This window comes from Nicotiana tomentosiformis, chromosome 2 (genome assembly GCF_000390325.3).
Source record: "Nicotiana tomentosiformis chromosome 2, ASM39032v3, whole genome shotgun sequence".
Taxonomy (NCBI): domain Eukaryota; kingdom Viridiplantae; phylum Streptophyta; class Magnoliopsida; order Solanales; family Solanaceae; genus Nicotiana; species Nicotiana tomentosiformis.
In genome coordinates, this window is record NC_090813.1 from 168,347,694 (window position 1) to 168,372,080 (window position 24,387).

At 40.4% G+C, this 24,387-nt stretch overlaps 1 protein-coding gene across 1 annotated transcript; it reads right to left on the reverse strand.

The window, feature by feature from the left end:
• Positions 1-13,967: 13,967 nt before the first annotated feature.
• Positions 13,968-14,288, reverse strand: LOC138906052 (uncharacterized). Its single transcript, XM_070194572.1, has one exon. The coding sequence runs from the start codon at positions 14,286-14,288 to the stop codon at positions 13,968-13,970; it is 321 nt and encodes a 106-aa protein (XP_070050673.1).
• Between the last annotated feature and the right edge of the window lie 10,099 nt (positions 14,289-24,387).

Below are 24,387 nucleotides of genomic sequence, written 5' to 3' on the forward strand. Positions count from 1 at the left end.
AGCCCTTATTGACCTCTAGTTATCAATATTGAACCACCTTGAATTTCGTAACTACGGTGATTCCTCTCTAATTTACTCAAAACTCCTTTATATATATATATATATATATATATATATGTGTGTGTGTGTGTGTGTGTGTGTGTGTGTGTGTGTGTGTGTGTGTGTGCTTTTTGCTATTCTTTTGGAGCTTGGATGTCTTCACATAACACAACTTTGAGGTATTTGCTTCTACACACAATTTGCATCTTCACCAATTCCCAATTGACACCAACATCCCAAACTTAGGCTTTTAGCATCATTCTTAACATTCAAGGAGGGACGGGTTCAAAAGAGATAATTGTTTCACAAAAGTTAAAGGTTTGTAATGTAGTAGCCAAAGAAAAGGTTAAAGGTTCAAATGGGATTAACTAGTGATAATATTTAAGCAATGGTAGGCTCTAAAGGCAAAATAAGCTTCTTCAAAGTTAACAACGAATGACTAAGGTTATCCCTCCAACCAAACATAACTAAGATTAGCATTGAAAGACCAACCGAGCAAGTTCTACATGATGAAAGTAGGCACAAGAATGTTTTAACAAAAACTAACACACATGGAACATGAACTAGTCAAGACAAATCAATTTCACTTATTAATAAGAACAATTAGAGCAATATCATGCCAATTAGTGGGCAATGAGTCACAAAATGAGCCAAAAAGTTATGAAAAAAATCCTTCTTTCCCATGCAACTTGCTTTTTTCAATTTACAACACAAAATTTCGGAGGGGTATTCTCAATTCACAAAATCACATGCAAAGACTAATTTTATTAGTACCAAAAAATCCAAAAGTTTTTACATAACTCAACAAGAATAATTCCCTTAAGAAATTTTTCACGCCATCCATCATAGGAAAAGGTCACCCGGTTCAACACAAAAATATTCCTCGGAAACGAATCTTGACATAAAGAAAACCCAAGGAGATTTATTGAAAAGTATCTTACAACAAAAGAAATAAAAATAATATAAATTAAAAACTACCAAAGAAAATAAAATAACAAGCGACTAACCCACAACTACATCACCAATCACAAAATAAGCCTTGCAAGGGCACATGATCATCCACAATAGTACAACAAGCTCGGAAAGGCCACACAATATCCATACAAAATCATAAGCCCGACAAGGGAACAAGTCAAGCATAGATGTACAAATGAAGTGTACTCCCTAATGCCACCCCAACTAAAAATAATGTAGTGTCCTCACTGCACAATATCATAATAAAATAGGAGTAGTTTGACGGTCTCCCTTAAGTCTACATCAGACTGCAGGAAAATGCTCATCACTTCTCTCTAGAACTCTGGGCCTCATCATCACTGGCATCATCATCATCATCATCACCCAACAAGAAAGAATACTCCTTATTGTCATCCTTGTCCTCAACCAGTATCTTCTTGTTTGGCTGCCCCCATTTGAAGATTGACTTGATACCTCTCCATATTTTGACCATGAATTTGCCCTTCTTCCTGTTTTTCATGTTCTCAGTTGTGAATTCTTCCTGAAGGTCGACATCTGCCTTGGCCATATTTGCATATGGTGCCTCAAGCCTTTTAACAGAAGGTACTAACTTTTCATGAGACTCTGCCTGTTTTTTCTGCGCCTCCAAGTATATGTTCATCTCCTCTTTAATACAGTAGTCAGGCATAGGCTGGGAGTGTAAGGGTCCACTAGGGAGCTACGACACTAAGTCACGAATGGAGACTTAATCTTTACAGCACTACCCTTTCTCGTCACTCTCAACGGATGCAAGGGTTTGTCGACCGTTATCCAACGATTGGTGTTGCACATATCAACATTCGCCCGCCGGCACAACTCTATGATCAAAGAAGGGAACATCAAGCATGTACTATCTTGCATCAAGTACTCTTTCAACTCCTGAATGAAACAATATTAATTATTAGGAAAACTTCTCTCAACCAAAGCTAGGCAAGACACATACCTCATTTGGGCTAGTCCAAAGCTCCAAAAATCGCTTTTTCTAGAGAAATCACCTCGAACCGGCTTACATCTATCCAAACATCAACCAAGAAAGTCAACCAATGCCATAGAAAGAAATCCCAATCAGCAAAGCTTCGATCTTGAAGAATTCTCAAAAAGTCAAAAAAAGTCAACTTGGGTTCGCGTGCCCGAAATCCGGAAACAATACCAAATCTCGATGACCCATAACTTGTTGAGTCCAAATATGTGATTAGACTCCATAACTGAGTCCAAATCTGTACTCAAATTTTCAATATACACTCTCCTAAAGTGTAGACAAAACCCTAAATTACATTACAAAATTTTATGTTTTGGGTGTTAATAATTCATGGAGATTCTTTAAAAGATATCAAAAATAAGTAAAAATCACTTACCCCAAAGTCTTGTATGAAAATCTCCAAGCAAAATCACCCATCTCCAAGTCTAGGGCTCAAAATATGAGAAAATGAGCAAAAGTCCAAAAATTTCACTTAATAACCCAGCTGCAGATGTCGGATTTGCGACCAGAGGCTCGCAAATGTTACCCTCGCAAATGTGTCCTCAGGCTCAAAACTGCGAGCCTCCCCTTTCCTATCCATGTCACTATTGCCAAACACTTTGCAAATGCAATGTATCACCTAGCTACCAGTCGCAAAAGCGACACCACATCATCACAAATGCGAACACATCCTTAGAAGAACACAATCGCAAAAGTGATAGATGTCCTCGCAAATTCACGGTCCTCCCAACATGACTAGGTCTCAAATGCGACAGCCTCATTCGCAAATGTGATAGACACAATTTCGGCCCTTCATCAATTGCTACTTTCGTGATGTATTTTCCTGATTTGAGCTATGATAGCATACTTTGCACATGCATACACCTTAGCATGTCACTTATATTGGTCTAGGAGTATGAAATTTGATGTTCATTAATGGCAGAATACGTCGGCAGCCCCTTAAAGTTGTCTTTGCTTTTCACTTAAACACTTTATTTTAATTCTGTTCCATTTGAACACTCCAACCACATCTTAAATGTGTCATTTAGACATAACTCGGTGATGTGTCATAGTGCGTGTATTACACTATTTTTCATAGCGTCATAGATCAATTTTCTTTTTAATTTTTTTTCTCTCTTTCTTTTTCCACCTATTCTTTTGCACAGTCACCAGATTGCCACCTTTCTCTCTCCCTCCACCGGTCCACCACCATCCAACTTACTATCTTAGTTTCATGGCTTGAATAAATGGATATTGCCGGAAAACCCCCCAAAGATTTATTCTTTCTTCATTTCTCTCCTCTTTTTTCAACTCAGTTACTTTCTTTTCCAATTAGGCAACTAGAGAAATTAAATCATCAGTGAATCATTCCTAGTCAAAGATATCAAACAATAATTAAAGAAAGAATTTTCAACCAAAAAAAGTAAAAACTTGACACAAATTTCTCCGTCTCCCAGATTTGAGTTTCACTGAGTGCTCTCGATTGAAACAAAATGAAGAGGATCATGGAATTTATCCATTTGTTTTTAGGTGAGGATGTTTCTTTTAATTTGCAAATGATAGTGAAAATGCACTCAAGATCTTTTTTAGAAGCTTTAGAATATACTAGATCCGTAGAAGTGAACATCTGTAATGCCAAATCCAACCACTTTCCTTCAATCATGCCTCTACACACAATCTATTAACTTGAGGCTCTGCAATCTTGGTGTCGCCGTCAACCAATTACATCTCAGCTTTATAACAGACGATGGAGAGGATGGGATCTTTCTCCGAAGTTGGGACCATCATTGTCATTTTCCTCAGCTTGTTGCAAAATTCCCGAGAGAGAGAGTTCAGCCAGTAGCTTAGCAAAGTCCTCTTCACACCAAATTTGGGGAAAGAAAATGAAGGAGAAGACGAAGTAGCGGGGCCTTTTGTTTTGGGGGGTGTCGTCGGGGAAGTAGACAGAAGGAGGGGACCTCGGGGAAGATGATGAAGGGGTCGGGGTGGGTTCTTGCTTTTCTTTTATTATGTTTTTCTTTTTTTCAAAACTTTTTTTTATTTAAATTTGTTTGAGTTAAATCCACATGTCCTTATCTTATTTGGCAGCCTAGCATGTGAATTTAATACATCTTTGGTATTTAGTTGCCTATTAATTTTGTGTCTAAATGACACATTTGAGATATAGTTGAAGTGTTCAATTGGAACAGACTCAAGATAAAGTGTTTAAGTGAAAAACAAAGACAACTTTAAGGGATGTATTCTGCCTTCATTAATCATGTACATGTATTCTTGTATATCTGCATTTTGTGTGATACAGATTGGACTGGTAGCATGTGACCACACCGTGTAGATTGTGCTATTGACCATGTGACCATGCCGGGTGGATTGTTATATTGAGTATGTCATCACACCGTGCGGATCGTGATATTTAGCCTGTGACCACGTCGGGTGGATTTTTATATTGAGCCAGTGACCATGTCGGTAGATTATGATATTGAGCCCGTGACCACACCGGGAAGATTATGATATTAAGTTGGTGACCACGCTAGGCGGATCGTGATATTGGCATGTTAGTTGTCCGTGCGAATCCGATATATTGTTATTATTGGCATGTAAGTTATCTATGCAATTGATATTATTAGCACGTGAGTTGTCCGTGCAACACGTACGATTGGAGGTCAGTCATATCATAGCAGAGGTCGTCCTTTTAGGCCCGCTCAGATTGCTTGTCAGGTTCCTCGTGGTTTATTATCTAGCCATAGTTCATACAACACTCATCCAGTTCAGTCATCTTTCAGTGCACTTCCAGCTTAGAGCTCGTATCGTGCTCCATCAGTTCAAGGTTCATCAATATCGGTTCTTCTAATGGTTATTCTAGTTCTCGTGGTCCGATTCAGGCCCCACAATCATTCCCAGCTCGAGTTTGCTATGATTGTGGAGAGTTGGGGCATGTGAGGAAGTATTACCCCCATAATTACAGAGGTATAGTGCAGCAGGGAGGCCAAACTATGACTCCTGCACTAGTTGTTATACCACCCACTCAGCCAGCTCGGGTGGAGGTCATGCAGGTCAAGGTCGCCCCAGAGGGGGAGGTTAGTCAGGCGGTGGTCAGGCTCATTTTTATGAATTTCCCGCCAGACCAGAGGTAGTTGCTTCTGATATTGTGATCACATGTATTATTTTAATGTGTCACAGGGATGCTGCAGTATTATTTGAACCTCGTTCCACTAATATTTTGTGTCATCATACTTTATTGGGTTTAGATTGCGATGTATGAGCTCAGATGGTGTTTGAGGTGGTTTGTTGATTGGATGAGTAGTTATGAGTTTCACAAGTTTCTTGCATTATTTTATGCGTTGTGGAGGTTTAGAATAAGGTTCTAGTCGATATGAGTCTGTTTGCTTATATCGGGTTTGGTAATGGGCAGCTATTGCGGTCAAAATTATTGCTATGGGGATATATATGACATGTTATGTCATGTGGTTATACCTTGCGGGTGTATGTATGAGTTTTTGTAGCTATTTGAAGATTTTACAGTGTGTTTGTGTGATAATAGGGCACGTGGTAGATGTAGAAATTTGATTTTAAGGCTTATCGGCATGAGTAGAAGGAACAATCTATGGTTGAGATGGTGTTGTCGGGCTTGTATGGATTGGGGAGACGCAGGAGCACCCGTGTGTATGTGCATGATGATTTTATACAGTGATTTGATGGCTTGGGAAAGATTCTTGGCACGTTCGAAGACGAACATTTATTTAAGAGGGGGAAAATGTAACGACCCGACCTGTCGTTTCGAGATTTATGGTTCCATTCAGTGGTTCGAGGTCTTGAGTAACTTCCTATTGTGTATTATGACATGTGTTCATGCTCGTATTCGATTTTCGGATGATTCAGAATGAATTTGGATGAGTGGTTCTCACTTTAGAGGCTTAGGTTGAAAATGTTGACCGAGGTTTGAATTTTGTGAAAAAGACCTCTGAGCGGTGTTTTGATGGCTCTGAAAGGTTCGTATCATGATTTTGGACTTGGGCATATGCCCAGAATTGATTTCGGAGGTCCGTAGGTTGATTTATGTTATTTTGCCGAAAGTTGGCAATTTAAAGGTTTAGAATTTTGATAAGTTTGATTGTAGGTTGACTTCGTAGCTATCATGTTTGGATTTCTATTTCTGGACTTGGAATAAGTCTGTTTTATCATTTGGAACTTGTCCGCAAAGTTTGGCGTCATTCCGAATTGATTTGATAGGAATCAGACGCGCGGTTGTGTTTTTAGAAGTTCTTGAGTTTCATGTTGAATTCATGTGTTTTGAGGTCTGATTCGTGGTTTCAGAATTTATTTTGAGCGATTTTGTGTTATGTTTTTAGACTTGTGTTGATGTTTGGTTTGGAGCCCCGAGGGCCCGGGTGAGTTTCTAACACGCTTCGGAGAGTTCATAGGAGGTTTAGATTTTTGTTGGTGCTCAGATCTCGCATTTGCGATTGCCGCATTTACAAGTTTCATCATCACATTAGGTACCACTTAAACCACCTAAGCCACGGGGCCTCTTTCCCTCCCGCTCCTTATGCTCAATCTTGCGAACCTGCTCCAAGCACCTAGTAATATCGACCACTTGGTCAAACCTGGCATCTTTCTTGGCCTCTCGAGCCAAAATGTAACGTAGACCATAGTTGAGGCCATCAATGAACCTCCTGATCCTCTCTCTCTCTCTCTCTCTCTCTCTCTCTCTCTCTCTCTCTCAGTGGGGACCAACCATATAGCATGATGGGCCAAATCCGCGAATCTCATCTCATACTGAGTCACAATCATAGCTCTCTGGCATAGCTGCTCAAAATCTCTACGCAGATCCTCTCTTCGAGTCTGTGGGGAAAATTTCTCTAAGAAGAGAACTGAGAACTCATAAACTTGCCACTATCTATAGGATGTCCCTGTCAGCTGGAAAGTAGTAAAGGCAACTCCATTGGTCTCCAAAATACCCGTTGTGCGGAGAATCCGCTAATGCCTGTCTAGAAAATCCTAAGCATCCTCTGACTCTTCTCTGCTTAACTCTGGAGGCTTAAACCTCCCAAACCTCTCTAACCTCTTCTACTCCTCATCACTCATAGGTCGTACAACCGACTAAACTAGCAACACCTCCAGTGTCTGATGACCTTGAGCTAGCTGCTCTGGAGTACGGGTGTCGTGCCCCATTTTCTCACGAAAGCGGGCTTCGACATGTGACAACTCTTTTCAAGAGGTATTAAAAGAGAAGAGTCGCCACCTAACATTTTTGTAAGGTGCGTTAGAGCATCTATTTGCAAATAACTCTGTTTGACTAGTCCGTGTCACCAATTATCAGGTAAGGGATCAAATTACCTCAAAGAGAAGGTGTTAGGCACTCTTCGAGGTCCACAACTGTGGGTCCCGACCGAACTTTAAATTGTGTGGATTATGTAATTAGCCTAGGTGATCAAATAAATAAGGGAAATTTATAAGTCGAAGAGGGTTATTAAAACCCATGAGAATCGGTAAAAATCTTAATGACTACAAGGATACAACTCCATTGATCTATGTTAAATGACTAAGTGTAGATAACAAGTACATAAAGAAAGGGGGTCCTAAGTTTTTTAGCCTAAAGGATCACCTCGTGCAACATAAATAATACTTCGCAACTCCCTTGAGGTAGGGGTTGCTCATATTATTCAGTGGGCACAGACTATCATCTCCTGCTACCCGATTACTATGTTAAAGTTGTTTACCTAAAGGCGCTCTAATTTAATTCTAGGACGTACCCTATGCGTGCACTACCCGTCCCATGCCTATGGTCCAGGAGGCTTTGGACCTCTATTTGGGTGGTTCTACACTTCATGTAGGATGCTCAAAAATGATAAAACTAGCGCTCATTCAAAACATATAGGACTACACATAAATGCAAGAAAGGGTTCAAATTAACCTCCACACATAAACAACAAATTGCACGCGGGCAGATTCAGCAATAGACAGTTTTCAGGATCAAAACTTAAAGTCCTATAGGCATGGTTTCTAGGTGATTCTAGATTCCAGTATCATACAAGTAGCGTTGCAACTTTAGGCTAACGGATTTGCATATTAAAGGCATTACAAACCTATATGCATGATCTCTAGTTATCTACGTAATGAGGCAATGAAACGATCCCAGAATTCTGAATTACCAGTGCTGATTTTACAGACATGTGTCTTAGGTAGGTGACAGTGTCGTATAGGCTAGATTTCTAATAGTTAACAATTGAAATTGATTTTATATACTTTATCCCTATAGGCAAGTCGTCTAAATGTGGCAATGCGACGAAGTAACAAAGTAATTGATTAGTTGATTAAGATACTATAGGCATGATATCTAAAGGAGAAGCGTACCAAGAGCAATAGAAGCAGGTGATTGATTGATTAATTGAAACCCTATAGACATGGTATCTAGATGGACATTAGAAAAACATGTGTTATATCCTATAGACATGCTATCTAAAGCGTTTAGTAGTACACCTGGAAATAAGTGTGGCAATTACTTGAGCCAACATGTTTTGATAAGTTAAGTGAAGTGTGTGTGTGGTTCCTATAGGCATAGTTTTCTATGTGTGCACAGAAATAAAGCATATCGAAGCAAAGTAAGTAGGTCCTATAGGCATGTTTTCTACCCGTTTATGCAAGAATTAGGACACCCTCAAGCCCTTTTTCACTGATCTCCCCATCGTATGTTTACAAATTATTACAGGCCGAGAATGAAATAATACATACTTAAAGATGACAAACTATAGACTGAAACAAGCACAAGCCCGCTAAGGCAATCACAAGCCCAATACAAAGTAACCCAGGGATATCCCAGGCCTTCAATAGCCTTACTCCCAGACAAAGTAGCAGGACCAAACCATAGGCTTACAAGAAAACAACTAGAGTGCCCCTGAATCCTGTGACCAAGTCCAACAACACATATGGCCCCCTCCCAGGCCCAACAAATAATTTATTTACCCAAATGGATGCCAAATTTGACCAAATGAGTAACAAACGACTCATAGAATTAATTGAACTACTTAAACACTCAGTTTTTAAAAATGTAACTAGCAGCAGCTCTAGTCAAGGTATATAAACAAGATCATGCTAAATTGGAAGGCATACAAGACACATATAAGGCAAGTTTATGCTTGTCATTCCAGAATAGAGATTAAGAGAAACAAGATTAACCATCGTAGGATAGTAGACTATTTCAAACAAAGTTTCAAGAAAAAGCATGGTCCGGAATTATCCTAAAAGCCTTAGTCATGGGTTTGAACATGAGAATCTAGTAGTGTTATAAACAAGAGCAAGTGAAGTACAGTCTTAAAATGGAGGCTTTGACATGAGAACCTAATGAGAATGTGACAACATAACAACATGCTAGTGGGCATAGTTTGGCAAATATATCACTTAATTGAATCATGAGGCTTAATATACTGAGCATAGATCATAGCACAAAGACCCTAAAAGCTCATGTTAGGTAAAACACTAAAAGAATACATCAATTCTAGGCTAACAGGGGAAACAGACACCAGGATTCATGCTAGTTGACTATACATAAGAGAAGAAGCTAAACATTGAAATCTACCCTAGAGATTTTAGGCAGTGCTAAAGGATACAAGATTAACTAGTCGAGGAGTACAATCACCAGAATTGGAAATAGCAGAAAAACATGTTCAACTGGACATTAAGACAGTATTGTAACATGGGATTCAGTGGTCATGGTCAGTTTGTAAAGAAATAGTTGATTAAACATAAAAGACTCATCATAAAGGAATTCATTTAAGCAAGGTGATGATCCCCTAAGAGTTTCAGTATAAGAACCCAAGGCAAGGTATGAGAAGGATCTCATAACAAACAATAGGTAATTAGAATAGTCAGAATTATTAAAGTTGCACATATATATTAGTCATGCATCGAAGCTTAAAGTTCAAACAAATTCAGATGCTAGAAAAACACATAGGCACAAAATTAATTCCAAAGGAAAACAAGAATACCAACAGAGGAGAACAATAGCATATTGATTCACAAAGGCCTAAATGACATGAGCATACAAAGCATGAACACAAGCAAAATTGAAATTGCGAGAGTCTTAGTACTTACCAGTTTGCAAAACTAAAGAGCAAATAAGGTAGAACACTAAATGCCAGCGGCAACTTGCTTATCAGTAGCAAAGAGAGAATGGAAGAAACCCTAAAATTCTTAATATGTCAGAGTTACCAAGGGTCTCAGATGAACCCCAGGCAGTGCTCACACTGAGAGAGGTTAAGCAATCGAATTCTGGTGGCCTTGGCTTTTAGCCGACCAAGAACAATAGATTCAGAATAGTATCGAGTGAGTGAGAGTATAAGAGAATAGTTCTTTCGGTCTGTTAAAGGGGATTAGGGGAGGGGTTTATATAGTAGTGGAAATCGAACAAGCAAACATAGAAAACAATTAATCAATCACAAAATAAGGAAAGAATATTACATGCAATCAGTAATAGAACTGATAAAGGGAAAATTGAAATTTCAAATCCTAGTTGAGTCCAATGGCCATGAATCTGGTCGGAAATGCGAGAATCGTTCATTGTTGAGTATATATAGATGAAATATCACTAGATCTTCACAAAATCGGAGTCAATCAGGCCTGATCTATAAAGGAATTCCTGCCAAAAATATAGCAAGAACTAAGTAACACCAGAGATGCGTATACAATAGCAAAGTATCACAAAATAGGTAGGCAAATCATGGATTGATTCCATTTTTAGGTTGGAATCGGAGAGAAATCAGGAGGCGACCGCTAGGGTTTCTCAGAAGAGGGAAAGGGTTGAGAGGTTTTTAGGGCGGATGATGGGGAAAATGGGATTAAGGTTTGGGTCATGGGGATATAAGGAAAGGTGGGAAATTATTATAGGTCGTTGATCATTTGAGATCAATGGCCAGGATCAAAAAGGGATGTGGGGCGGGTCAGGAGATGGGTATAGGATAGTGGGCTGCTAGTGTTGGGTTAAGGGTATTGGGCGAAGGCTTTTTGTCCGAAAATTGGCCCGATATTGGTCTAATAATTAAATACACGAAAATTGTTAAAAATAATAATTTATAAAACATTACTTGTGCAATACAATAATTGAAAATATTAACTTAACATTTATAAAAATGCTATTTTAGCATGAATAATGTAATAAATGTAATTATGCATGGAATATAGACTATTATTGCAAAGTTATGTAAATGGCTCAAAAATGCAAATATAATTATATGAAATGAAGTAAAATATTATAAAATATATATTTATATATAAATAATAAATTTAGATGATTAATGCATCATAAAATAATTTGAAAGGGTAGTTAATAAATATTCAAGTAATTTAAATGCAAGAAAATCAATTCTAAAGCTTTAAAAATTATGCAAAATTATAGAAACTACTTGTATAACTCTTGTAAATTAAGTAATGATGCAAAATGATATTTTGAAAGTATATATACTATTTGAAAAAAATATGAGGGCAAAATTGGGTATCAACAACTGCCCCTTTTTACCCGGAAATGATGAAAGAATTGTGGGTAAAAAAAATGATGACCAATTTTGTCCGAAGTGAGTGAGGAATCATGTGTTTTGAAAAATGTGTGGGCCGAACCCTGGTTCTTTAGTTGCCTACATATCCCTGGTGTTACGGGAATCAGGTCGTGTGTAGTTCTAGATCCAACGACGAACGAAACCGATGGAGTTGTTATAAGAGTGGTCATATGTTTCAAAAAGGATCTTTTGGGAAGGATAGTGTCGTAAGTAACAGATAATTTTAGGTGGGGTTATGAATGCAAATTGGACGTTACATATGTACGAGGTAGATATTTGAACGGTTATGGAACAAAAGATAATCAACTGCTAATCATAGGTTACGTTTGAGGTGATCGAAGGACGTGAACATTGTGAACGAAAATCGGAGCGAAAATTGCTCCTGTTTGTAGACCAGTTACCTCCCGAGTTACCTGCAAAACTTAAAACACGATTCATATGAATATATAGGGTTATTGCATAATTTGAATGATGCTAATTCCCTTTGGACCATGAGGGTTGTCTTCGTACGATGAGGATGATGTCCTTAGACCATGACGTCCTGGGCTATGAAGCATATGATAAGGGATTCGCAGGCCATAGAATGGTGTCCTCGGGCCATGAGGATGGTGTCTCCGGACTATGACGCCTTTGAATAATAATATGCAATTTCGAGAGATCCTCAGGCCGTGGCATGGTGTCTTCAGGCTATAAGGATGGTACCTTTGGACTATGACGCCTTCGAATAATGCGGCAATGTTTCAGCCCATGAAATGAAAGTATGTGGTAATATCGATCGCTTGATAAAGGAAATGGGTGATGCTTAGTCATATGCAAGAACGAGATGAGACAAGGCTTAGTCTCGTATGGAATGAGGGCAGTGTTTTAACCCGATGCAAAGAGTGGAGACAACGCTTAGTCTCATGCGAGGAAAGGCAGTGCTTAACCTTATGCAATATGGAGGTAGTGCTTAGCCTCATGCGAGGAAAGTAGCCTTGTGTAATAATGGAGGCAATGCTTAGCCTTATGCAAGGAATGGAGACAATGCTTAGTCTCATGCAAAGAAAGGCAGTGCTTAGCCTTACGTAGTGTGGAGGCAGTGCTTAGCCTCATGCAAAGTGATGGTAGTGTTTAGCCCTATGCAAGGAGTACAGACAATGTTTAGTCTCATGCGAGGAAAGGCAGTGCTTAGCCTTATGCAATGATGAGGGCAGTGCTTAGCCCTATGCAAGAAAAGAAATGACTAAATGCGAGAGGATAAAGCATTTCTTAGCTTGATGTGTTTGCGTTTGGAAACTTTTGTCGGTGTGAAGATAGTGATCTTTCTATGTGTATGTATTTGAGGACGTTCCTGTTATGTTCATTGTGCCTGCATCCAAAGAAAAATCGTGAGTTTTGTGGGGGAGGGGGGAGGGGGAAGGTTGGTTCGTGCTCTTGATTCCTTGCCTTTGCTCTTGTCTGGAGGTCCTGCTTGAGTCACCTCGAGTAATGTCTGGCTGCTATAAAAAAATTCCAAAAACATGCATTTGATAAATTGTTTATAAAAATGTAGTTGTTTGAAATATGTGATAAGGCATGAGAGCAAATAATTTGTTGAATTGATGACTGTGACACGCTTTTGAGACATTGCAACCTCCTTAACTCAGAATTTTTAGGATCCTCCTCAAAATTCTACCCCAGTTTAAATGCATATTTCTGGCAATACATTCCTTGGTGGTTCCAAACATGATGAGATCGGGCAAACTCGAGTTCTTGCCCCAGTTTCCGACCATAGGGGGAATGAATATTTTATTATGATGTGACCGAACCCACAGGGCTGCCTATGTATCCCCTCTTAAATGGGAATCAGGTCAAGCGTAGTTCAGTTACATCAAATAGAAAGTGCAAACATAATCTTAAACATAGTATCTCTTGACTGCGTCCGAATTGATGGGTTTTGGCCAAATCTCTCCATCCATTTCTGCAAGTATAAGTGCTCATCCTGTTAATACTCGGTGAACCATGTAAGGGCCTTGCCAGTTGGGTGAGAATTTCCCCTTTGCTTCATCCTGATGTGGGAAGATCCGGTTCAGCACCAATTGCCCCGGTGTGAATTGCCTTGACCTAACCTTTTTATTGAAAGTTCTTGCCATTCTATTCTTGTAGAGTTAACTATGACACACTACATTCATTCTTTTTCCATCAATGAGAGCTAGTTGTTCATATTGGTTCTGTACCCATTTTGCGTTGCTGAGCTCGGCTTCCTGTATGATTCTTAAGGAAGGGATTTCTACTTCGGCGGGAATAACGGCTTCACTACCGTAAACCAGTAGATAGGGAGTTTCCCCAGTTGATATACGAACTGTGGTTCGGTACCCGAGTAAAGAAAACGGTAGCTTCTCGTCCCATTATTTGTAATTGTCTATCATTTTCCTCAATATCTTCTTGATGTTCTTGTTGGCAGCTTCTACGGCTCAATTCATTTGCAGCCTGTATGTTGTAGAATTTTGGTGCTTGAACTTGAATGTTTCACACATAGCTTTCATCAAGTCACTGTTGAGATTGGCGGCATTGTCAGTAATGATTGATTCAGTTACTCCAAATTGACAAACAATGTGGTCCCAGACAAAATCTGCTACGACCTTCTTAGTTACCACCTTATAGGATTCTGCTTCAACCCATTCTGTGAAGTAGTTTATAGCCACCAGAATGAACCTATGTCCGTTTGAAGCAGCGGGTTCGATTAGTCCGATGACATCCATGCCCCAAGCAGAGAAAGGCCAGGGCGAACTCATTGCATTGAGTTAGTTGGGCGGCACTCGTATCATACAGCATGTATTTGGCATTGGTGACACTTTTGAACATAGTTGATGCAATATGTTTCCATAGTCATCCAGAAATACCTTGCCCTGAATATCTTCTTGTCCAAAAAGAACCATTCATGTGAAGTCCGCAAGTTCCAGCATGTATTTCCTCAAGCAATCTAGACTCCTCCTTGGCATCGACACATCACAATAATCCCAGGTCAGGAGTTCTTCTATATGAAATTCCTCCACTTTGAAAGAAATGATTGGCCAATCTTCGGAGCGTGCGCTTCTGAGTGTGGGTAGCATTCTCTGAATATTCTCTTTTTTCCAAGTATTCCTTGATATCGTGGAACCATGGATTTTCGCCGAACTCTTCTTCAACATGAGCACAATAAGCTGGCTGCTTATGAATTCCTATTGGGATCGGATTGAGGAAATTCTTGTCCGGATGTTGTATCATGGAAGACAAGGTGTCCAATGCATCTGCAAACTCATTATGAATCCTTGGAATATATTTGAATTCTATCTTTGTGAATCTTTTGATTAGCTCTTGTACGCAATGCAAGTATGGCAATATTTTGGTGTTTTTAGTAGCCCATTCTCCTAGAACCTGGTGCACCAATAGATCTGAATCTCCGATTACCAGTAACTCATGAACATTCATGTCAATGGCCAACCTGAGTCCCAAGATGCAGGCCTCACATTCCACCATATTGTTGGTGCACGGGAACCTGAGTTTTGCGGATACCGTGTAATATTTACCGGTCTCTAACACTAAGACAACTCTGATACCCACTCCTTTGAAGTTTGTTGCTCCATCGAAGAACATCCTCCAACCACTGTATGCCTCGGTAATATCTTCTCCTACAAACGATACCTCCTCGTTGGGAAAATATGTTTTCAATGGTTCGTATTCTCCGTCTACGGGATTTTCTTCCAAGTGATCCGCCAATGCTTGCCCTTTGACTGCCTTCTGAGTTACATAGACGATGTCGAACTCACTCAGCAATATCTGCCACTTTGCTAACTTACCCATAGGCATGGGTTTCTGAAAGATGTATTTTAGCATATCCATCCTTGATATGAGATATGTAGTGTACGCATAGAAATAATGTCTCAACTTCTGGGCTATCCATGTCAAAGCACAGCAGGTGCGTTCCAACAAAGAGTATCGGGCTTCATAAGGCGTGAACTTCTAGATCAGATAATATATCGTCTGCTCCTTCCTTCATGTTTCATCATGTTGTCCTAAAAAGCAGCCAAAGGCCCCATCCAACACAGACAAATAAAGCAGCAGAGGTCTTCCTAGTTCAGGTGGGACCAACACGGGCGGTTTAGATAATTACTCTATTTTGTTGAAGGCTTTCTGGCATTCTTCAGTCCAGCTTGTTGCAGCATTTTTACTCAGCATTCTGAAGATTGGCTCACATATCACCGTTGATTGTGCTATAAAGCGGCTGATATAATTGAGGCGCCCTAGAAAACTCATCACATCTTTCTTATTCTTCGGAGGTGGCAAGTCCTGGATAGCTTTGATTTTTGGCAGGTCTAGCTCAATACCTTGGCGGCTGACGATGAAACCTAACAATTTTCTAGCAGGGACCCCGAAGGCACATTTTGCAGGGTTCAACTTCAAGTTGTATTTTCGAAGCCGATCGAAAAATTACTTCAGGCTATGTGATCCGAACTCCTTTTAGATTTGATGATAACATCATCCACGTACACCTCTATTTCCTTGTGTATCATATCGTGGAAGATAGTCATCATGGCCCTCATGTAGGTGGCCCCAACATTTATCAAACCAAATGGCATCATATTGTAGCAATATATTCCCTATGGTATGATAAAGGCGGTCTTTTAGGCATCCTCTTCATCCATCCAAATCTGATGGTATACTGAGAAGCAATCCACAAAGGATTGGAATTCATTCTTGGTGCAATTGTCAATTAGTTTGTGTATGTTGGGCAGTGGGAAATCATCCTTAGGACTTGCTCTCTTCAAATCTCGGTAATTGACAATACTCTAACTTTCCCATCTTTCTTTGGAACTAGCACAATGTTGGCTAACCAGGTCGGGTATTCGACCACTCGGAGAACCTTGACTTTGATTTGCTTGGTGACCTCCTCTTTTATCTTCAAACTCATATCTAGCTTGAACTTTCTGAGCTTATGCTTTACCGGTGGACACATTGGATTGATGGGTAGCTTGTGAGCTACTATGGATGTGCTTAACCCACTCATATCGTCATAGGACCATACGAAGATTTCTACATACTTATTTAGGAACCTGATATACTCTTCTTTCTCTGACGCTGATAGATGAATGCTTATACAAGTTTCCTTGACCGTCTCGGAATCCCCTAATTTAACGGCCTCAGTTTCCTCCAAATTAGACTTCGGTTTATTTTTAAAATTCTCTACTTCTTTGACAATTTCATCAGGTATCACATCGTCTTCCAGATCTTCCGAATCACTGTCCTTATGTTACGTTGTCTCATTACATGTCACAGTCGTAGGTTCATCAGGATATGTAATAATTATGCCGAAAAGAATGTAGAAAGATAATAATAAATATGAAAAGCAGTAATGCATTAATAAAACTTTAAAATGTCAACAAGTACGACTCGATGGCTCGAGTAATTATTTTAAAACAAAATACTGAAAATGTCTTAAATGCTCAAAACAATTTGGAAATAAATCATGCTAATTTGTCAGGCTACCCAGGAACTCGGCGAGCCTGGGATGGTGCAGCGGTCCAGTTCTCGAGAACAGCTCCCTCTTCCAATGTCTGAATGGTAAGGTCTTTCTCCTCCTCCTCCTCAACAATTGCACTGCAGTCCATGTCTTCTTCATCTAGAAACAGCTTTCTCATGCCATCCAAAATCTCATCTTCCTCATATCCCCACATCATGTCAGCCTGGTGCAGAGGTGGTATGAGCTGTTCCAGTGGATAATAAGGGGCGCACCATGACGTTGTTCAATCCTGATATTCTTGCACGGTATATTCATACCCGAGTCCAAAGGTCGTGCCATGGTACTGTGGTTGTACGGTTTTGGTGATCCCCTAAAGCTTTTTACAAAGACCCTTGCCTGGTTCATATCCCGTCCATAGCAATATGTTTTCTATCTTCTTGCTCCACCATCGATCCTTTCAATTGCGTTCACCTGCTCAATGCGGTGATATGTTTCTCCGCCCAACTTCCTCCTATTTTCGATGACTGGAATGGTCTGATTGGTGTAGATGGGGTTGCTTCAATCTCCATGAATGATCACCTCCTGATGATTCCATTTGAACTTCACATCCTGGTGCAAAGTAGAATCCACTGCCCCAGTTGCATGTATCTATAGTCGTCCCAACAATAAGTTGTAAGTAGTAGATATGTCTAGCACTTGGAACTCAATATCAAACCAAGTCGGACCCATCTGTATATCAAGGTTGATTTCCCCGATAGTGGCTCTCTGAGATCCATCGAACGCCTTCACATTCATGCTTCCCATTCATATCTCGTGCAGGCCCTTACCTAATCTCTTTAGAGTGGTCAGTGGACATATGTTTAGACTAGAACCTCCATCTATCAGGACCCTGGCAACGAACTTGTCCTCGAATTGCGCTGTGATGTGCAACACCTTGTTCTGACTCAGTCCATCTGGTGGTAACTCAGCTTCATGGAAAGTGATTTTGTGGCTTTCCAATACCTGTCCGACCATGTTAGCCATCTCTCCACTAGTGATGTTGGTGGGTACATAAGCTTCACTTAGCACCTTCATCAAAGCATCCTTGTGCACGTCTGAGTTTTGCAATAGTGATAAGATGGATATCTGAGCAGGAGTCTTGTTCAGGTGGTCAACAACAGAGTATTCCCTTGCTTGTATCTTCCTCCAAAGATCACCAGTGCCAGTCTCAACAACAGGCAGCTTAGGTGCAGCTTCCTTGATTGTTCCTCCCAGATTCTCGGCATTTGTTTCTTCCATTTTGGCTTTTCCTTTTCTTCTTGCTTCCATAACATAATCCCACGGGACGATATCAGACTTGTAAGATGGTGTGGGAGCTACCATTACAGTGAAGGGTGTAGCTACCTCAACTTCAAATGGCACCTGGGTTTGTACCACAACTGGCATGAGGGTGACCGGAGATGTTTTAAGAGCGTCTCCCTCTCGAATGAGTCCAATGGACCCTTCCTGGTCCCACTCCTCATCAGTTTCTATCACTTTCACTCCCTCACCTCTGTGATCCGGGAGAGGTTTATTGCAAACGTTCGGTGCAGCTTCCTTTACTTGTATAACCTTAGTGTCGATCAGTGTCTGAATCTTGTCTTTCAGTGTGCGGCATTCCTCAATGGTATGACCCATCATGCCTAAATTATAAGCACATGTTTTGTTGGGGTTGATCCATTGGGAGGGATTTTCTACAACAACAGCAGGAATAGGGGTGACATAACCAGCGGCCTTTAGTCTCTCGTACAGTTGGGCTATAGGTTTAGCAATTGGGGTGTATTGTCTAGGAGGAGGTCTGCGGTCGAAATTTGGACGTGGCTTTGGGTAATTTTGGTGGGCGGGTGGAGGTGAATGGTAATATGCAGGTTGAGTGTTATAGGTATGGTAGGAGGCGGCATGGTATTGGTATTTTGAGGGTGAGGGTTGATATGTGGGTGGAGGTGTTTGGTATGTGAGGGGAGACTTAGGGCCCTAGGCTACCATCACGGCACCCACTTCATTTTTCTTTGAAATACCTCCTGATTGCAAAGCTTTATTCATGGCCTGCAGCTCCTCGAAATTAGTTACCATCTCACTCTTGATTACTTCTTCTATACTTTCCCCTAACTTGATGATGTCTGAAAACTTGTGATTTTTGATGACCTTCAATCGTTCATAATATTGCGGATCTTGTGCTCTAACAAAGAACTTATTCATTTGTTCTTCTTCAAATATTGGCCTTACCTTTGCTGCCTCCGATCTCCAACGAGTAGCATACTTGCGGAAGGTTTCTATCGGCTTCTTCATGAGGTTTTGAATGTAGAAAACAGCTGGCCCATTTTCCGTGTTGAACCTGAATCTGTCCATGAAATCTGATCCATACTTACCCAATTAACCCACTTCTTTGGGTTTTGACTGATATACCAAGACAAAGCGTCTCCTGTAAGGCTTCACATGAACAGTTTCATGCAGATTTGTTGATTCTTACCCACTCCTACAAGCTTGTCGCAGTATGTTCTTAGATGCACTTTCGGATCACCAGTACCATCGAACATTTTGAACTTGGGAGGCTTGTAACTCTCAGGCAGTTCCACATCCAACTGAATGCACAGGTCTTCATAGTTTAGACCTTCAACGCCTTTCCCACCTTCAACACTCTGGACTTTCCCTGTGAGCTTTTTGAGTTCCTCCATCATGTTTCTAATGAGCAGGTCCTTCTCAGTTGGTTCGGGTATGTATAGGGTTTGCTACAGGGTATGGGGTAAGGTTTCCACATATATTGAATTGCTTTGATGAGTTCCTGGAACTTGGGTATATGGGTGGTCGTTGGTCGAGTTTTGGGGATCGGGAGTAAAATGTGGTACATTTTGGGGAGTGTGATAAGTAGTGGTTTACGGGTATTGAGTTGGATGATGGTGTTGTTGTTGAGGGGTTGGCACTGGTGGCGGGTTAAGGTTCTGGGGAGGTGTAGGATTATGATACTGGTGTTGTGCGGGAGGATTCGGAACTATGGGTGGTGGATTCTGATTTTGTGCGTTTTTGTGGTGGTGTTTGGTTCTAGGTAGTCGGGTTTTGCTGGTTGAAGTCGGGAACATTGAGAGTAAGGGAAAGGTTTGCCAGATTTCGGACCTGCTCAAGCTCGCCCTGTAGTTCCAGGATTTTCTGCTCCAAACATAAGACCAACTCATTCTGCCCCGGAGTACTTCTACCATCTGAAGTTTCAACATTTTCTGCCACAGCAATATTATCTTTCCTGATACCACTTAAATCATCCATTTTCCCTTTGCCCTTGCTTTTGCTTTTCGGGTCGCTAGGTGGAGGAGGAGGTGGAGGACCTCTGAATCTAGTGTGGTATGCCGATGATGCCAGTATGCACGAACCAACCTTTGGGAATAGGAATAATCAAAAAAAGAAAGAAAAAGAAAAAGATAACCAAGTGAGTAAGGTGAAATAAAAGAGTGTTTGCAATATTTAAACATGTTTCACAAAGTTATGCAATAATTTGCGTCCTAATTTGGGGACCTCATTGTGCCCGAGGTAGGCCTAAGCGACACATAGACTTGGAGAAAATTGGTGTCAACGTTTGCTTCATTTCATTAATGCGAAAATGAGCCAAAACAATCTTTTACTAAATCGACAATAATATAATAAAGTTACTAATGGCATTTAGCCTTATTACATCGAAATCTAATCTAAGCTAGAAAGTATAAAAGAACATCATCTCCTAATCTACTTGGTCCCTGAAGGACCTTCTCCATGCTTGGCTCTTTTGACCCCATCAATCATGTTTCTCAGATCGCGCATATCTAGTAATAAGTAAGCTTTTGCCAGCTTTCCTCCTTCATCGTCGTCCATGCCTTGACAATCTGAAAGTCTCTTTCTCATCTTCCCTTCTAGCTCCATCAGTCCTTGTTCCACGTATTCCAATCTTTCTGTTGACTTAGTGGCATTCTCCTTCCATTCCCTTATAGCCTCCATGTTCACTTTGTGTTGCTCCAGATGTTTAGCTTCGGACTCGAACACCCTTTTGCGTAGCCTCTTGTACTTCACTTGTGCCTCAGCCACTTTATCTATGATCCTAGTGACTCCTGGCTTGACGTCCCCAGCTACGTCGTCTTCCAGCCATGATAGATAGTAGTACATATGAACGGCGTGATACCTGTCTGGTTCAATAGTTTCTCCTTCCACAATGATCTTTTGGTTCCACATGTGTTGCGCTTCGAACTTTAATGATATGACATCTCCCTTGAAACCTGCCTTGTACTGGACCATATTTGAAACCCGAGGTATGACTAGTTTTCTTCCAGCTTGTCTCATTACCCTTATAGGAGCGTAAGGGTAGATGTCTTGCAGCCCGATCAATACCAAGTGAGTAGTTCATTTTTATTTGATTATGAACTCACTACTAGGAAACCATTCAAACAGAAAAGGAAATTGCTCGCTTGTCAGATTGGTGAAGAAACACACCCAACTTACAGCATTTCCAGGCTTTGCAAACCTGTCTGGAATAAACGATATTTTCTTTGGGTGATGGTTGGCTATGTAGTCATTTAGTGGCCTTCGCATAAGCTATTGATGATACTCACCCCTCTAAAAGTGTTCCAGCAGCCAGACTTGTAGCAATAGATTGCAACCCTCAAAGTGTCCAAACTCATGCTTGCACCGATCTAGAGTACGGTACATCTCATCTAAGATCATTGGGATGATAGTATAAGTTTGTCCTTCGATACCATGCATTAAGGTCCTGGTGACCATGGCAAAGCGAGTGTGAATTCTTCTTCCTTTCATTGGAAAGATCAACAACCCTAAGAAGCAGACAATGAAAACATAAACCCGGCGATGCACCCATCCCAAAGAAGTAATGGCTAGTTCATCATGATGAAGACAATATGACTTGACATGCCCATAGCGCTCGTAAAGAAACTCAAAAGGGGTGTATGATTTCTTCAGACAGAGTAGTTCATCATTCTTCTTAAAACCCAACATTTTAAAAAAACCGCGGGGAGTGCAATTCTCTGGTACTAGCAATCCCGGACTATCCCATGGTAACTTAGTGAAACCCCCTATTTCTTCTAGGAGAGGATTCATTTCTATATTGCCAAACCGAAAACCACTCGTTTCTCATCCCAGAATATGGTAGCAGCCTCGATCAATTCCCTATTTGGTTGAATGTTCAGCAAAGATGGCAGGTCACCAAGTACTCTCCTCACATGATTCTTGTCACAAGGTGAAAGGTCTTTCCACCAGTCAAATAGCAAAGGCAGGATATTTTGGACCATACCAAACCTGGGGATTTCGTGCTTCATTTTATGCAAACAAATAAGAGTTAGACCTTTCCCCCTCCAGATTCGACTACTTACGCAATAATAATCAACATGTTGGCTCATTTTCTCCAAGTACTGCATATAACATGATAGTGTCCTTTGGAATTATGGAAATACCGTTGGACTTTGGACAAGGTTTATCTAAGCGAGTTGTTACGTTAATAACGCTTCAACCCATACTAGGTTTAGCATGATGCATGTACATAAATTGGAGTGGGGTTTCTAGAAGGGTCTAGACTGGTACTCCCAAGTGGACAAGTTGGGAGGTAAAGGCACGGGATCGTCGACTGCACCGTTAATCGACTAGTCTACCGCAAATAAGCCTTTCCGATTTTAAAAGGGTGATTTCAGGAAAGTGCGGACACTCATCAAGAGCCGCTATGTTGATAATTGGCACGAGTGGAGTATGATATGGAGCATACTTTATGCATAAATAATAACACATTGCCCAAGTATTTGCATGATAAAGGTACATAAAAGCAGTAAATAAAATAGCAAAGGTAAACATGAAAAGAAGATAAAAGAAAAGAAAGACAAAAGAGAAGTCAGTTTAGCTCATGAAAATGTACGAGAACGTAATGAAGCAGGTAAGGAAATAGGGATGGGAGAGTCATAATATAGCAATTTTAGACAAGATAAAGGAGATGGAGAGAGGTCATACATGTCATAGCAAATAAAGGAGAATAATGGAAGGGATGTGCATGTGACAACAATTTAAAATAGATAAAGGTGAATAAGGGAAGGGATGTGCATGTCATAGCAGTTTAAAACAAATAAAGGTGAATAAGGAAAGGGATGTGCTTGTAATAGCAGTTTAAAACAAATGAAGAAAAAATAAAGAAAGTTGTAAGGCCCCATCAAATCTTACCGAAAACCGGGGATTTCGTGGTGCCGAGGTACACTTATGTGTTGATGATTATAGCGCGGTACGGACTTTTTGGGTTGAAGAATGCACTAAATTGTTGATGAAAATTTTTGATAGAAGAAGGCAATTTTGCGATCCGTTTCGCGACAGCAGAACTGTTTCACGAGCCTAAAAAGTCCGTACCGCGACAGGAGAACTGTTTCACGAGCCTCATAAGGGTCGCCGAGTGAATCAAAAACTTGAGTTAATTTTAGGACCTTTATGCAGTCCATTATGCGGCCGCATAATCGTTTCGCGGATCGCACAATACATCGTAGAATAATCATCGAGATTTTTGGAAGGAAGTTCTGCGGTGCATTATGCGACCGCAGAACAGGTCTGCGGTGCATTGTGCGATCGCAAAACAGGTCTGCAGTGCATTATGCAACCACAGAACAGGTCCGTGGGCCGCTGACCCAACTCGAAATAACCCGGTTTTTGGAGATCAATTCTGCGGTCCATTTTGCGGGCCGCACATCAACTCTACGGTCCACTCTGCAATCGTAGACTTGGAATCGGAGGGTTTATTTTTTGATTTTTATAATCCGGCCCCATTTTGATAAATAGACTTTGGGGCTCGTTTTGAAGGCAAAATTCTGATATTTTTAGAGAGAAGTGAGAGTGTTCTAGAGAGAGAAAGAAGCTCAAGTACTTTGTTCATCAAGATCTTGTCCAAGATTTGAAATCCAACAAGTAAATCTCACAAGATCTTCACTCAAGAGGTAAGGTTCTAACCCTAGTCTTCAATTTCAAGTGTGGGATAAAAGATGGGTGATTGGGAGTATGATTCTTGGGTGTGAGAGTATTATGTATAAATGCATGTACCAATAAGGTTTGTGGGAAGATTGTTTAGCCCAAATGGGTAAATATTGGGTTGTGAAGTGAAAGAAATCTTGTGGAAGAACCTTATAACCAATTTGAACATCTAGTGTTTGATAAAATGCTCAAATGAGCTGAAACCATGAATCTCTCCCTAATTATGGTTCAAATTTTATTATATCTCTAGTTGATTGGAAATGCTAGAAGTGTTGGGACGTTGTGGTAATTAAAGGGAATCTCAAGCAAGGTAAGTTGGCTAAACTCTTCTCTTAGATTGTGGTATTCATATAATTTATGTAAGTCCCGAGTTATTCATTATAAAATTGGCTATTCTGAATAAGCTTGTG

Bases quoted from the DNA above. Each gene is read 5' to 3' on its own strand.
- LOC138906052 (XM_070194572.1), bottom strand. From the start codon at position 14,288: ATGAGTTCGCCCTGGCCTTTCTCTGCTTGGGGCATGGATGTCATCGGA.